Source organism: Geotrypetes seraphini, chromosome 14, assembly GCF_902459505.1.
Source record: "Geotrypetes seraphini chromosome 14, aGeoSer1.1, whole genome shotgun sequence".
NCBI lineage: Eukaryota > Metazoa > Chordata > Amphibia > Gymnophiona > Dermophiidae > Geotrypetes > Geotrypetes seraphini.
In genome coordinates this window covers 76957619-76972894 of record NC_047097.1, presented here as the reverse complement: position 1 = coordinate 76972894, position 15276 = coordinate 76957619, and the positions used below count along the sequence as shown (strand labels likewise).

At 45.3% G+C, this 15276-nt stretch overlaps 1 protein-coding gene across 5 annotated transcripts in view; it reads right to left on the bottom strand.

Annotated features, from left to right (window-relative positions):
• The window catches only part of ARNT2 (aryl hydrocarbon receptor nuclear translocator 2), a 247304-nt gene that overhangs the window by 49076 nt on the left and 182952 nt on the right, over positions 1–15276 (bottom strand). For all 5 annotated transcript variants that reach the window (XM_033920572.1, XM_033920576.1, XM_033920573.1 and 2 more), the window contains one exon: positions 3817–3982. In XM_033920572.1, the coding sequence (XP_033776463.1) occupies positions 3817–3982 (166 nt within the window). The remainder of the gene's footprint in view (positions 1–3816; positions 3983–15276) is intronic.

Below are 15276 nucleotides of genomic sequence, written 5' to 3'. Positions count from 1 at the left end.
ACCTTCCTTGAATATGGTAGTTATCACCCAACAAAACTGAAAGAAGGTATACCCAGGGGGCAATTTTTAAGGATTAGACATCTATGTTTTAATGACCAGGAGTTTCAGGTTCAAGCCAGTGCTCTATTTGACAAATTCAAACAAATGTGTTATCCCAAAGTAAACGGGCTTGTTTTTGTCAATGAGCATGGCTTTTAAATCCATCCCCTCAAGAGCCTAGTAACCCTCTGGTTTGTATTTTACCATTTTTCACCCTGAGCCACCAGATTTGTCAAGTAATTCGTAAGCATTGGCCAATCTTGGGCATTCATCCCTCCCTTCAACAATTTCCCAAATTTGCGTTGGCGGGTAGGAAACAGAGGGTAGGAGTTAAGGGCCACTACTCGGACTGGAGGAGGGTCACGAGTGGTGTTCTGCAGGGCTCGGTGCTCGGGCCGCTGCTATTTAATATATTCAAAAATGATCTAGAAACAGGGACGAAGTGTGAAATAATAAAATTTGTGGACAACATCAAACTATTTAGTGGAGCTTGGACTAAAGAGGACTGCGAAGAATTACAAAGGGACTTGAACAAACTAGGGGAATGGGCGACGAGATGGCAGATGAAGTTCAACGTTGATAAATGTAAAGTATTACATGTGGGAAGCAGAAACCCGAGGTACAACTATACGATGGGAGGGATGTTATTGAATGAGAGTACCCAAGAAAGGGACTTGGGGGTAATGGTGGACATGACAATGAAGCCGACGGTACAGTGCGCAGTGGCTGCTAAGAGAGCGAATAGAATGCTAGGTATAATCAAGAAGGGTATTACAACCAGAACGAAAGAAGTTATCCTGCCGTTGTATTGGGTGATGGTGCGTCCAATATTGGTCGCCGTACCTTAAGAAGGATATGGCGTTACTCGAGAGAGTTCAGAGGAGAGCGACACGTCTGATAAAAGGGATGGAAAACCTTTCATACGCTGAGAGATTGGAGAAACTGGGTCTCTTTTCCCTGGAGAAGAGGAGACTTAGAGGGGATATGATAGACTTACAAGATCATCAAGGGCATAGAGAGAGTGGAGAGGGACAGATTCTTCAAACTTTCGAAAAATAAAAGAACAAGAGGGCATTCGGAAAAGTTGAAAGGGGACAGATTCAAAACGAATGCTAGGAAGTTCTTCTTTACCCAACGTGTGATGGACACCTGGAATGCGCTTCCAGAGGACGTAATAGGGCAGAGTACGGTACTGGGATTTAAGAAAGGTTTGGACAATTTCTTGCTGGAAAAGGGGATAGAGGGATATAGAAAGAGGATTTCTGCACAGGTCCCGGACCTGTTGGGCCATCGCGTGAGCAGACTGCTGGGCATGATGGACCTCGGGTCTGACCCAGCTGAGGCATTGCTTATGTTCTTATGTTAGGTGCAAAAAGAATTTGGGAGAGATGCTGAAATATGTAGGCAATGTCACCAATATGAAACCATCAGAGAAGTTTCCCCATTCAGCCCATGGTCACTGTGTTTATTGTTCTCTAATCTGGCCGTGTCATTTTTTATTTGTTCCCTGTACAAATAAAAATATTTTCTTGAGAACTAACACAGCTGGAAAAGTGGGCCGAAAAATGGCAAATGAGCTTCAACATAGGGAAATGCAAGGTCATGCACGTGGGGAAAAAGAACCCGATGTTCACATACAAAATGGGGGGAACACCACTAGGGGTCAGTAACCTGGAGAGAGACCTGGGAGTGATGGTAGACGCAACACTGAAGGCATTGGCGCAGTGCGCCACAGCCTCAAAGAAAGCAAACAGAATGTTGGGTATCATTAAGAAGGGTATTACGACCAGGACGAAGGAAGTCATCATGCCGCTGTATCGTGCAATGGTGTGGCCGCATCTGGAGTACTGTGTCCAGTACTGGTCGCCGTACCTCAAGAAGGATATGGCAGTACTTGAGGGAGTACAGAGAAGAGCAACTAAACTGATAAAGGGAATGGAAAATCTCCCATATACCGACAGATTGAAGCAGTTGGGACTTTTCTCCCTGGAAAAGCGGAGACTTAGAGGAGACATGATAGAAACCTTCAAGATCCTGAAGGGCATAGAAAAAGTAGACAGGGACAGATTTTTCAAATTATGGGGCACCACAAGTACAAGGGGGCACTCGGAGAAATTGAAAGGGGACAGGTTTAGAACAAACGCTAGGAAGTTCTTTTTCACTCAGAGGGTGGTGGATACATGGAACGCGCTTCCAGAGGCTGTTGTAGACAAGAAAACATTAAATGGTTTCAAAGAAGGTTTGGTTAGATTCCTAGAAGAAAAAGGGATTGAAGGGTATAGATAGATATAGACCACTACTCAGGCAATGGGCCTGATGGGCCGCCGCGGGAGCGGACTGCTGGGCAGGATGGACCTATGGTCTGCCTCAGCGGAGGCAACTTCTTATGTTCTTAACATGACTTGTAGCTCAATGGGAGTTATTTACTGTGTTATTTGTCCTTGCACAAAATTCTACATCGGACACACAAAAAGGAGGGTTAAGGTGCAGATTGCAGAGCATTTATCTAACATTAGACGTCAGCAGTTACAGGCTCCAATTGTTTCCCATTGGGTGCTGGCAGGGCACTCTATTGATGAGTTCCGTTACATAGTATTAAAACAAATTGGGATGCCAAGGGAAGGTGATATTGCCAAAAGATTAGATTTATTTTGGAGTGGCAAACTTTGAATCCAGAAGATTTAAATGAGGAAATCGAGTGGTTCCAGCTTTGATTGGACTAGGCATTCATGTAGGGGCGGGACATTAGTGTATAGATGGTTTGGTGATCCTATTAGATTGGCAGTGGGGATTTTTATGTCAGTAAGACCAGGTTAGAAAAGACAGATTTAGTGACTCTGATTTTTCCCGTTCTGGTGGGGTTTCCCCTGTTCCACAGCCTAGTAAGTGATTTTCTAGATTCATTCATGATTTATCCTGTAAAAAAAATATTTTTGAAATTATATTGAGTGACAATGATGGTGATGAGACCGAAGTGTTTTAAGGTATGTGAGGTAGGAGTAATATTTAATATGTAAATTAATTTTTTTACAGCGCCTCCTTCCTGATGACACTAACGCGAAACTTGAGTCGAAGGGAGGCAAGGTGGTTTTAATCACAATAGGTCATTAAGGGGTGTTTATTTCTCACCTGCCCTTATCCAGGGCGAGTTACACATTAACATACAAAATAAAAGATTTACATTTATTATACAAAACACTTCAAAGCTATACCAGTACAGGACTTCATTGATACACCGCTAATCCTCTAAGAAGTTATATCTACTCAAGATAAGTGATTTATTCATAAATGATACATGCAGATTCATTACTTACAGTGAGTTTCAACAATCTTGAGGGCAGAGCACAGGACCTTTAAGTGCTATGATGGTCCTGGCAAACAACCAGCACTAGTACATTGATTTGTACTTTATAGCACTTTTAGTTGGTGATCTGAGCACTTTTCAAGCACCTGATGCACTTTATATCATTTTTTAAGACATTATTTGTTTCTATTTGATTTTTTAATACAAGTATTTATAATTAAGAGCTCCTTAGTGAATTGTGGTTTTCCAACTAATATACTGGCACCTAACACTTTCCACGCTCAAACTCCGCCCCAACCACATCTACTTTTTATGTAGGCGCCATGCTGATTTCCATGTGGAACTTAATTGCTCTTAATGATGTGTTCAATTATCACACCAGTGAAGCCAATTAAAAAATTGGCTAGGTGCTGCCGATCTAGTTTTAAAGAGCTAACTTTTCAGTTCACCTTTTTGTTCATTTAAATACCTACCAAAGCCTGCATTTCGGTTTCCTAAGTTGGAGTATGCAGTGTTGTTGGGTGAGGAAGTAGTCGAGCTGGAGAGAGGACTGTAAGTCGATGGGTCTGCAGAGTAGTTATGACTGCTTCCAATGTTGAACGGAGAAGACTGAGCTTTGCCTGACTGAGATGGAATTTGCTGAATGATAAAGAATAGTCACAATTACTATTATGTAGAATAGTTTATTAACTACTACTATTACATGTTGCCATATCAGAGATCCAGATAATGCTGCTATAAACCTGGATCTGGTCTCAGTGAGCAGTACTGACCCGAGTAGGATAAGTGCCAGTAAATAACCACCCCATTATTACTAAACTTAGATCATCAGCCCACTAGAGACAGAAAAAGTATCTGCAAATCACTTTGGTTGCACAAATAGAAAGGCAGTACTGTATATCAAATCCATGGCCCTTTATTAAAACCAATGGCCATCCTAACTTGTCTGGATAGTTATTATTATTCTATTCATTGGATTCTAGATATTTCTTATTTATTAGCTGATTTCAATTACCCCACTATTGACTGGATAAATGTATCATCAGGATATACTAGGGAGGTAAAGTTCCAAGATGAAAGCAAAGACTGCTTTATGGAGCAGCTGGTTCAGGAACAAACAAAAGGGGGAGAGATTCTAGATCTATCCTTAATGGACCAAATGATGTGATGCAGGATGTTACAGTGCTGGGGCCACTTGACAACAGTGACCATAAAATGATCAGATTTGATTTAATAACTGCAGTAAATACACACAGGAAATATACCATCATTACTGAAGTTAATGTTCATATTTCCATCAAAGCTGCTCATGTCAACCATTCTGAACGGACTTCATAGTCATTAGTTAGCGGTATAGAAGCTTTAAATAAACAATAAACATTAACATTTAACTTTCAAAAAGGAGGCTAAGATAAAGTGAGGAAAATGGTAAAAAAGAAAAATAAAACAAAAACAAAAAACCAACCAACCACCTTAGAGGAGCAGCTGCAAAGGTCAAAAATGTATATCTAGTATGGATGTTTTTCAAAAATCCCATTTTGGAAGCCCAGACCAAATCCAAGTTTATTAATTATTTGATATACCACCCAACGTGAAAGTGTCTGGGCAGTTTATTATAATACAAACAACATAAATAGAATGTTTAGGATAACCTAAGAGATAAGGAGAAAAATAAGGAACAAAGAGGATTAAGGAGGAACAATTTTAAAAGAAAAGTGGGAAAAGAGAGGTAAGAAGGAATGCTGTCTGGCTGTGATACAGATTGCTTCTCAAACACTTGAAGAAATGCAGAGGATCAATGAATGAAAGAGGGACATCGACTATAGGCATCATTGAAAAGGAAGGTCTTTAGTTGAGTTTTGAAATTACCTTGTCTTTTTTTCTATTAATTAGATTGTATTTCTTTTCCCAGTCTTTCCTCATGTTTTATTATGTTTTTAAAAATAGTCTTTATTATGTTTTGTAAGATTTAGTTTTTTGTTAGTTATGTTTGTCCCTCAATTTTGTAATTTTATTGATTTGTTCATCGCTTAGAATTTGGAATAAGCGATTAATCAAATTTTATAATAAACTTGAAACTTGGTTCCATTCTAAGGTATGAAGGGAGAACATTCCAAATAAATGGTCCTCTTACAGAGAATATGTAATGTCTGGTGGTATTGTTTGGAATGACTAGCAGATTTTGATTGGTTGAATTAAGAGAATGGGACAGCATAAGGGATGAGGAAAACTGGGATATGGGTTTGAGTGATCAGAAATACAGGCCTGTAGCTCACTACCTCTTCCTTACTTCCGCTTTTATGGAAAGGGATCACACCCACCCTTCTACAGTCATTCAGTACCACTCCTGATTCTAGAGAAGCATTGGAAAGGTCAGCCAGCAGAACCACCAGAACTTCTCTAAGTTCCTTCAGTCCCCTTGGATGTATGCCATCCAGCCCCATTGCTTTGTCTACCTTAAATTTAGCTAGCTCCTCATGAACACAATCCCCCGAAGATCGTTCAGGATTTATCACATCTCCATTTCTATTTGCATCTGTCTTCTGAAGCCCCGCTTCAAGATGGTCACCCACTATAACATCAGAAATACTCTCCCCATTTGTAAACACCAAGTTCAGTATGGCTCCATCCCACATGGGTTCCATTACCAACTGCTGGAACCTGGTGGGCTGGGACAGGGGGGAATCTCTCCGGCCTCCTGTCCCGGCTGACTCTAACCATTCTCACCTCCCTGATTATAAAAATGGTACCAGGGCAGGAGCAATATTCCTATGCTCCTGCCCCATGGTGAGCCACTATCTGAATGACTGCCACTATCTGAATTCTTGTGACAACCATGAACTGTGAGACCTCATGGAAGCCATTCAGATAGCATAGGAAGATTGCTCCTACCCCAGTTCACTGCTGGACCACTAGGGATTTTATGTTTAAACAATTTTTACTGATGACCAATACTCACAGAACAATACAACACAACAGTGTTATCAAGGTTTACAAGATACAGAGCAAACAACCAATGGCATATATCAGCCACCCACCCAACCCACTCAAGAATGACCCTCCCCCCACCAGTGCATCCTGTCCCACTTCCCAACCAGACGCTATTACACAAGGATCCTCCCATAATAGACAGAAAACCATCTATACTAGAGCTCATTAAATATAGCACTTCTGCCCTTGGGATGCAGTTGTGCCAAGTAAGGTCCCCAAATTTTTAAATACATTCTCCTCCCCTTCCATTTCCCATGGACATCTATAGCCTCCCAACTGGCCAACTGGTGTAACAAATTATGCCAGTACCAATAAGTGGGCACGGTATTGGATGTCCAGTATAGCAAAATACATTTTCTAACATAACTGAGTGTGGGCTGCAGACAAAGTGCCAAAGGCTCTTGGGACATCCATGACCAACTGGAATACTGTGCCCTCAACATTGGAATGTAGAATCCTCCGCATAAATCCCACAATATGTTTCCAGTATATGCTAATACAAGGACAATGCCAAAAAGCATGATCTAAAGTATTGCGAGCTCCCCCACACACATTTCACACAAATATCTGATACTATACCCCCACTATAAAATAATTGACATTGGATATAATATCCCCGCAAAAGCACCCTATAATAACACTCACACAGCCAAGCACATGGGGTCAATGCAGGGATACCCCTGATATTAACATGGATATCCCACTGCGACAGATCCAGATTATCCCCCCCCACCACCACCTCTAGTTATAAAAAGATCTTTACGAGGCAGTAATCCCCCAAATAATTTATGTTTAAATCATTTTTATTTAACTCAGCAAACAGAACAGGTTGCCAACCACTCTAGCAAAACAGGCAACATCGGTACAGCAAAGAGCAGCATGAGCTCAAACAGTTTTATCATATAGAAGAAACTATTCACCCCCCCCCCACCGCATGCAACCCCACCCTCAAGAAACAAAAAGAACAAAAGTAACAACAGAAGAGGAAAAAAAAGATTCAGTTACAAGTTCAGCAGCTGGCTCTGAGCCACAGGAGAAAAGGAGTTCCAAAATATGCTCCAAATTCGAATGAACTTCTGGCCAGCTGGGGACTTGAAACTCTTGATCAGCGTATGTCCCATCTTCAACAGATTGGCCAAAAGCAAGCACCACTATTGTAAGGAGGGGCTCTGGGCATCCAGCCAAAGAAGGAGGATAGTCTTTTTCCCCATCAGAATAGCTCGTTGAAGAAAGGCGGAATACCCCGCAGGGATAGGGGATTGTAAAGAGAAAACATCAAATAAAATGCCAGGATCCATTTTCACCTAACAAGTCCAAAGGGAGGAAAGGGCTTGAAGCAAAGAGTCCCAAAAGTGATATACCAGAGGACAAGACCAGAACATGTGGCCCAAGGTTGCTTCACGGGCTCCACACTTCATGCAGCTAGAAGACTGCACAATGCCTGCCAAGTATGCTCTGCGGGGAGAGATGCATAGTCACAGAGCAAACTTATATTTAAGTTCCCAACAGGCCACATTCACAATAGTTTTTCGGATAGACAATACAAAAGCTTTAAAGATATTCTCAGAGAAGGCAATAGGAAGATCTGACTTTCAGGCAGCAACATATCTGCGATATGGAAGTTCAATTGAGGAGTCTTTTAAAGCCCTATGATGTTAAGACAAAGGAACCTTATTTTGAATCCGCAGAATAAAAAGGAATCCCAGTTCCTCCAGTACATCTTCCATCAAGTCAGTCCAAGGCAGACACTGCACATAATTGCAAAGCTGGAGATATGGGAAAATGTCCTTAGGAGTAAGAGAAAATTCTCTACGTAAATCCTGAAAAACCTTCATGTGCCCCTCCTCTGTCAGAACATGAAAGAGATAGCAGACACCAATCCATTCCCAATGCAAAATGTCTAGAGAGGAACTGAGGATTATATCGAATGGACAAATACGGGGACACTTTAGTGGAAAAATTTGTTCTACTAGAAATCCACCGACAGGCTACCCTGGCAGAGGGAAGTATATGAGAAAGGGAAAGTTCTGGTGGAGGTCGAAGACCAGTGGCGTGTAGATAGCAACTGAAGTGGACATCACGCAGGAACATAACAACATAAGAATTACCGCTGCTGGGTCAGACCAGTGGTCCATCGTGCCCAGCAGTCCGCTCACGTGGTGGCCCTCTGGTCAAAGACCAGGGCCCTAATTGAGACTAGCCCTACCTGCGTACGTTCTGGTTCAGCAGGAACTTGTCTAACTTTGTCTTGAATCCCTGGAGGGTGTTTTCCCCTATGACAGACTCCGGAAGAGCATTCCAGTTTTCTACCACTCTCTGGATGAAGAAGAACTTCCTTATGTTCATGCGGAATCTATCCCCTTTCAATTTTAGAGAGTGCCCTCTCGTTCTCCCTACCTTGGAGAGGGTGAACAACCTGCCCTTATCTACCAATTCTATTCCCTTCAGTATCTTGAATGTTTTGATCATGTCCCCTCTCAATCTCCTCTGTTTGAGGGAGAAGAGGCCCAGTTTCTCTAATCTTTTGTTGTATGGCAACTCCTCCAGCCCCTTAACCATCTTAGTTGCTCTTATCTGGACCCTTTCGAGTAGTACCGTGCCCTTCTTCATGTACGGTGACCAGTGCTAGACACAGTACTCCAGGTGAGAGCGCACCATGGCCTGGTTCAGCGGCATGATAACCTTCTCCAATCTGTTTGTGCTCCCCTTCTTTATCATTCCTAGCATTCTGTTCGCCCTTTTCGCCACCGCGGCACATTGCGCGGACGGCTTCATCGACTTGTCGCTCATAACTCCCAAGTCTCTTTCCTGGGAGGTCTATCCAAGTACCGCCCTGAACATCCTATATTCGGGCATGAGATTTTTGTTATCTACATGCATCACTTTACACTTATCTACGTTGAACCTCATCTGCCATGTCGATGCACAGTCCTCGAGCCTGATTATATCACGTTGCAGATCGTCGCAATCCCCCTGCGTCTTCACTACTCTGAATAAGTTTGTATCGTCCGCAAATTCAATCACCTCACTTGTCGTACCAATGTCCAGATCATTTATGAAAAGAGCACAGATCCAAGCAACGAGCCCTGCGGCACCCCACTAGTGATGCTCTTCCATCCAAGTATTGTCCATTTACCCCCACTCTCTGTTTCCTATGCTCCAGCCAGTTTTTAATCCACGTATTTCACCTTCGATTCCATGGCTTGCAATTTTCTGAAGTAGTCATTCATGTGGAACCTTGTCAAACGCCTTCTGAAAATCCAGATATACAATTTTGACCGGGTCATCCTTGTCTATCTGTCTGTTTACTCCCTCAAAGAAGTGCTGCAAGTTCATCAAACATGATCTGCCTTTGTTAAAACCGTGCTGACTGGTCCTCATCAGCCCGTGTCCGTCAAGGTGATCAATGATGCAGTCCTTTATCAGCGACTCTACCATCTTTCCCGGTACCGAGGTCAGACTCACCGGTCTATAGTTTCCCGGATCTCCCCTCAAACCTTTCTTGAAGATCGGCATAACCCGTGGCGTACCAAGGTGGGGCCGGTCCGCCCCGGGTGCAGCCTTAGGGGGGTGCACAGCCAGCCTGTTCCCTATTGCGCTCCCTCCCTCCTTACTGCCGCCCTTCTTACTTAAGGTGACCGACCGACCCGTTGTCCCGACCCACCGCTTCGGGACGCCGAAATATCCCGTTTTCAGGGACAGCATCCCAAAGCTGTGCGAGGGGACAAGGGATTGGCGATCGCTTACCCTCCCGCGCTAAAGCTTGCCTCCCTCCTTCCCTCCCTACAGCACCAAAATGGTCAGGGGGGGGGGCGTGAGGTCTGGAATCACCCTCCCTATTATCAGTGCCAGCATTAGGGGATGGCAAGGGGGCCCCGCGATCCAGGCAGCTCTCTTAGCTGCCATCAGCCTTGCCCACGGCTGCACCGGTAAAGCTAAACTGGACGGTAAAAGCAAAGAGAGACGCCGTGGGACTTTTCCACCTGCCTGCATTACTCGAAGTTCTGCCGCTCTCGATCATAGACATAGAAAACATAGAAGATGACGGCAGAAAAGGGCTACAGCCCATCAAGTCTGCCCACTCTGCTTACCCACCCCCTGTCTATGCCCTAATGACCCAATTTTCTTATCTTGACCCTCGTAGGGATCCCACATGGGTATCCCATTTATTCTTAAAGTCTGGCATGCTGTCTGCCTCGATCACCTGAACTGGAAGCTTGTTCCAATGATTAACCACTCTCTCTGTGAAGAAATACTTTCTGGTGTCGCCATGAAATTTTCCGCCCCTGAGTTTGAGCGGGTGCCCTCTTGTCACCGAGGGTCCCTTGAGAGAGAAAATATCATCTTCCACTTCGACATGTCCCGTGAGGTACTTAAATGTTTCGATCATGTCTCCCCTCTCCCTATGTTCCTCGAGAGTGTAGAGCTGCAATTTGTTCAGTCTCTCTTCATACGAGAGACCCTTGAGCCCGAGATCATCCTGGTGGCCGTCCGCTGAACCGATTCAATTCTGCACACATCTTTACTGTAATGTGGCCTCCAGAATTGCAGACAGTACTCCAAATGAGGTCTCACCATGGCCCTGTACAACGGCATTATGACTTCAGGCTTTCGGCTGACGAAACTTCTATTGATACAACCCAATATCTGCCTAGCCTTAGATGAAGCCTTCTCCACTTGATTGGCAGTTTTCATGTCTGCACTGATGATTACTCCTAAATCTCGTTCTGCTGAAGTCCTAGTTAAAGTTTCTCCATTCAAGAAGTACGTCCTGCATGGATTTCCGCTTCCGAGGTGCATGACCTTACATTTCTTAGCATTGAAGCCTAGCTGCCAGGTTGAGGACCAACTTTCCAATGTAAGCAGGTCCTGCGCCATATAATTCTGTAAACTGCATTCACTTACTATATTACATAGTTTGGCGTCATCGGCAAATAGTGTTATTTTACCTTGAAGCCCTTGAGTCAGATCCCCTATGAATATGTTGAAAAGGAGTGGGACCCAGGACCGAGCCCTGCGGCACTCCACTGGTCACCTCCGATGTTTTAGAGAGGGTACCATTAACCACCACCCTCTGAAGTCTGCCACTCAGCCAATCATTGACCCATGCAGTTAGTGTCTTTCCTAACCCCATCAATTCCATCTTGCTTAGCAGCCTGCGGTGTGGGACACTGTCAAAAGCTTTACTGAAGTCCAGGTACACGACGTCCAAAGACTCTCCCAAGTCCAGCTTTCTTGTTACCCAGTCAAAGAAGCTGATGAGATTGGATTGGCAGGACCTACCCTTGGTGAATCCATTCTGACTGGGATCCCGAAGATTCCCTTCATTCAAGATCGTGCCCAATTTGCTTTTAATTAGTGTTTCCATGAGTTTGCACACTATTGATGTGAGACTCACCGGTCTATAATTCGCAGCCTCTGCCCTGCAACCCTTTTTATGCAGAGGAACGACATTAGCTAATTTCCAGTCCAAGGGAACTTTCCCCTTACTTAGGGAGAGATTGAATAGCTCAGCCAACGGTTTCGCCAGGACATCGCTCAATTCTCTGAGCACTCTTGGGTGCAAATTGTCTGGTCCCATGGCTTTGTTCACCTTGAGTCTTGCCAGTTCACTGTAAACTTCACCTGGTGTGAACTCAAAATTCTGAAACGGGTCTTCTGTGCTTTGTGTTGCCTTCAAATGCGGACCGTGTCCCGGTGCCTCACAGGTGAAGACTGAGCAGAAGTATTCATTCAGTAGTTTGGCTTTATCGGAATCTGCTTCCATGTAACTTCTGTCCGGTCTTCTAAGGCGTACTATCCCGCCTGTGTTCCTTTTTCTGTCACTAATATACCTGAAGAAGGATTTGTCCCCCTTTTTAATGTTTTCTGCCAGAATTTCTTCCACTCGAAGTTTTGCCTCCCTAACTGCCATTTTGACCGCTGTAGACCTGGTCCTATATTCTACCTTTGCCTCTCTTTTCTCCGTGCGCTTGTAGGAGAGAAACGCTTTTTTCTTCTCCTTAATGAGGTGCGAGATCTCCGCGGTGAACCATTGGTGTTTATTGTTTCTTTGTCGTTTATTTACTGATTTTATGAAGCAGCTAGTTGCTTCATGTATGGTTGATTTCAGTGTTAACCACTTAGCTTCTACATCATCGGTCTCCGCTTGGTCCTGCAGCGTCCGATGGATGAAATCTCCCATGTGTGCGAAGTCTGTGCCCCGGAAATTGAGTACCTTTGTTTTCTTGTTTGATCTAGGGAAGCCTTTCCTAAGGTTGAACCATACTATGTTGTGGTCGCTGGAGGCTAGCGTATCTCCTACTGAGACCTCTGAGACGCTTTCCCCGTTGGTGAGTACCAGGTCGAGGATCGCCTGGGCCCTAGTGGGCTCCATTACCATTTGTTTGAGATGTGCTCCCTTTATGGAGGTTAAGAGCCTCCTGCTACCGCTGGTTGTCGCTGAAAATGAGTTCCAGTCTGAATCAGGCATATTGAAGTCCCCTAGCAGTACAGCTTCTCCTCGTAGAGTGATATTCTCTATGTCTTCAATTAATTCTGCGTCCATGTCTTCCAGTTGTCTTGGGGGTCTGTATACCACACCTAGATACAGGCATTTTTCTCTGCCTCTTGCCAGGTTTACCCAGAGGGACTCCCCGGTGTACTTGACATCTGTGATCCTGGTAGTTTTGATGTCCTCTTTAATGTATAGAGCTACCCCCCTCCTAACCTGCCCTCTCTGTCCTGACGAAGTAGATTGTAGCCCGGTGTAGCCATATCCCACCCATGTGAGTCCGTGAACCAAGTTTCAGATATTGCCACCACATCTAGGTCGGCATTCCTTATTTCAGCCTCTAATTCTAGAATTTTGTTACCTAAACTGTGTGCATTGACATACATGGCCCTCCATATCTTGTGTTTGCTAAGTCCCTGTGAGGCGTATCCTATCCGAGTCAGTGTGACTTAAAGAACTGTTTGCAATGTGGGTACTTATCTTGGACATGGAAGCGGAGTTTTGACTCACCTCATCAGGATAATTCCTTTCTGCACTAATATGTGAATGGGTACCCTCCCTCGACTTACCTAGTTTAAAGCCCTGTGAAGCAGGCGGGCTAGTCGGTGTCCGAAGACGTTCTTACCCCTACTGGTCAGATGGAGTCCGTCTGGTCCCTGAAGTCCTTGTAGCGCTTCCCCATGGTTTAGGAATCCGAAGTTCATATCCCGGCACCATCCCTGTAGCCACTCGTTCGTCCTCAGGATACGTTCATCTCTGGCTCTTCCCTTGCCTCTAACTGGGAGGATCGATGAGAAAACCACCTGTACTCCTGTCCGCTTCACCCTCTACCCAGTGCTCCAAAGTCTCTGGTGATGGTCTCCGGTGTGTTCCTGGCAGCGTCGTTGGTTCCTATGTGGACAAGAAGCATAAGAAAGTGATCTCGGGGCGTGAGTAGTCTATCCAGGCTGGCGGTGACATCTCGTATCCTGGCTCCAGGCAGACAGCAGACCTCCCTAGATTGCATATCCGGTCTGCAAATTGGTCCCTTGATGCCCCTCAGCATGGAATCCCTGATGACTATTACTCTGCGCTTCTTTGGGGGGAGCCGGTCAGTTGTCCCTGGAGATGGAGCTGTGTGTTGGGCCTGCTCCTGTTCCTCATCGGCAGTTCCTTCCTGAAGAATCTGGAATCTGTTCCGCAGGGTAAGTTGAGGGGTTGATGTATAGCTGCCCTGTTTGTAAGAAGAAGGAGAAGATGAAGAGATTGAAAAAGGGGGGGGGGGGGTGTCTCCTATGTTTGCCCGTGGAGGAGGTCACCCGCCCCTCAAAAACAGGAAGTCACTTCAGAGGGGGCAGGATCGAGAGCGGCAGAACTTTGAGCGATGTAGGCAAGTGGAAAAGTCCCGCGGCGTCTCTCTTTGCTTTTACCATCCAGTTTTGCTTTACTGGTGCAGCCGTAGGCAGGGCTGATGGCAGCTAAGAGAGCTGCCTGGATTGTGGGGCCCCCTTGCCATCCCCTGCCGGCCCTGTGAATAGGGAGGGCGATTCCGGACATGGCGGCCCCCCTTGACCATTTCGGCACTGTATGGAGGGAAGGAGGGAGGCAGGCTTTAGCGTGGGAGGGGAAGCGATTGCCGGTTACCGGCGGAGCCAAAAGCAGTACTGATGGCAGCTAAGAATCGCGTCCAGTCTTGCAGCAGCACTGGAACACTCTGAGGGACTTCTATACCATTCAGGCCTATTAAGTTGGGGAAAAGAGGGGAGGTACTGAAATGGGATGTGGGAAGATGGTGGGTTGGCTGCCTCAGGAAAGGGAAGAAAGCTGCTAAATCAGATAAGGAGGAAAAAAAGGAACACAGGAAGATGCTGGACATGGAGGTTGTAGGGTGAAGGGAAAAAAATAGACATGATGTGAGTAGAAAGACAGGTGGGAGATGCTGGACATGGGGTGGATGCAATAAGAAGAAAAAGGAGGTTCTGGATATTGGAGTAGTAGGTAGATAGGGGACATGCTGACACAGAAGGAGGGAGAAGGAAAAGGGAGAGGAACAAGAAATGCCAAGTCCATGGGAGGAAGGAAAGGAAAGGAGATACCAGACCATGGAGGGGGAGGGACGGATGCCAGGGCATGGGGGGGAGGTAACAGATGCCAGACCATGGGAAAGGAAGGAGGGAGGGAGGGAAAGGAAGGAGAGGAGATGCCAGATAATGGAGGGGGAGGGGGAGTTGGAAGGAGAGGAGAAATATGCCAGGGCATGGGGGAGAGACAGGAAACAAATGCCAGACCAGAGGGAGAAGAGGTGCCAGAGCATGGAGAGAGAGATGCCAGGGCATGGGGGAGGGAAGGAGAGATAGAGATGCCAGACCATGGGATGGAGTGGGAAGGAAGGAAAGGAGAAGAGAGAGATTCCAGAGCATAGGGAGACAGAAAAAGGGAGAGGGGGTGAGGCTGAAATGAATCATGTACA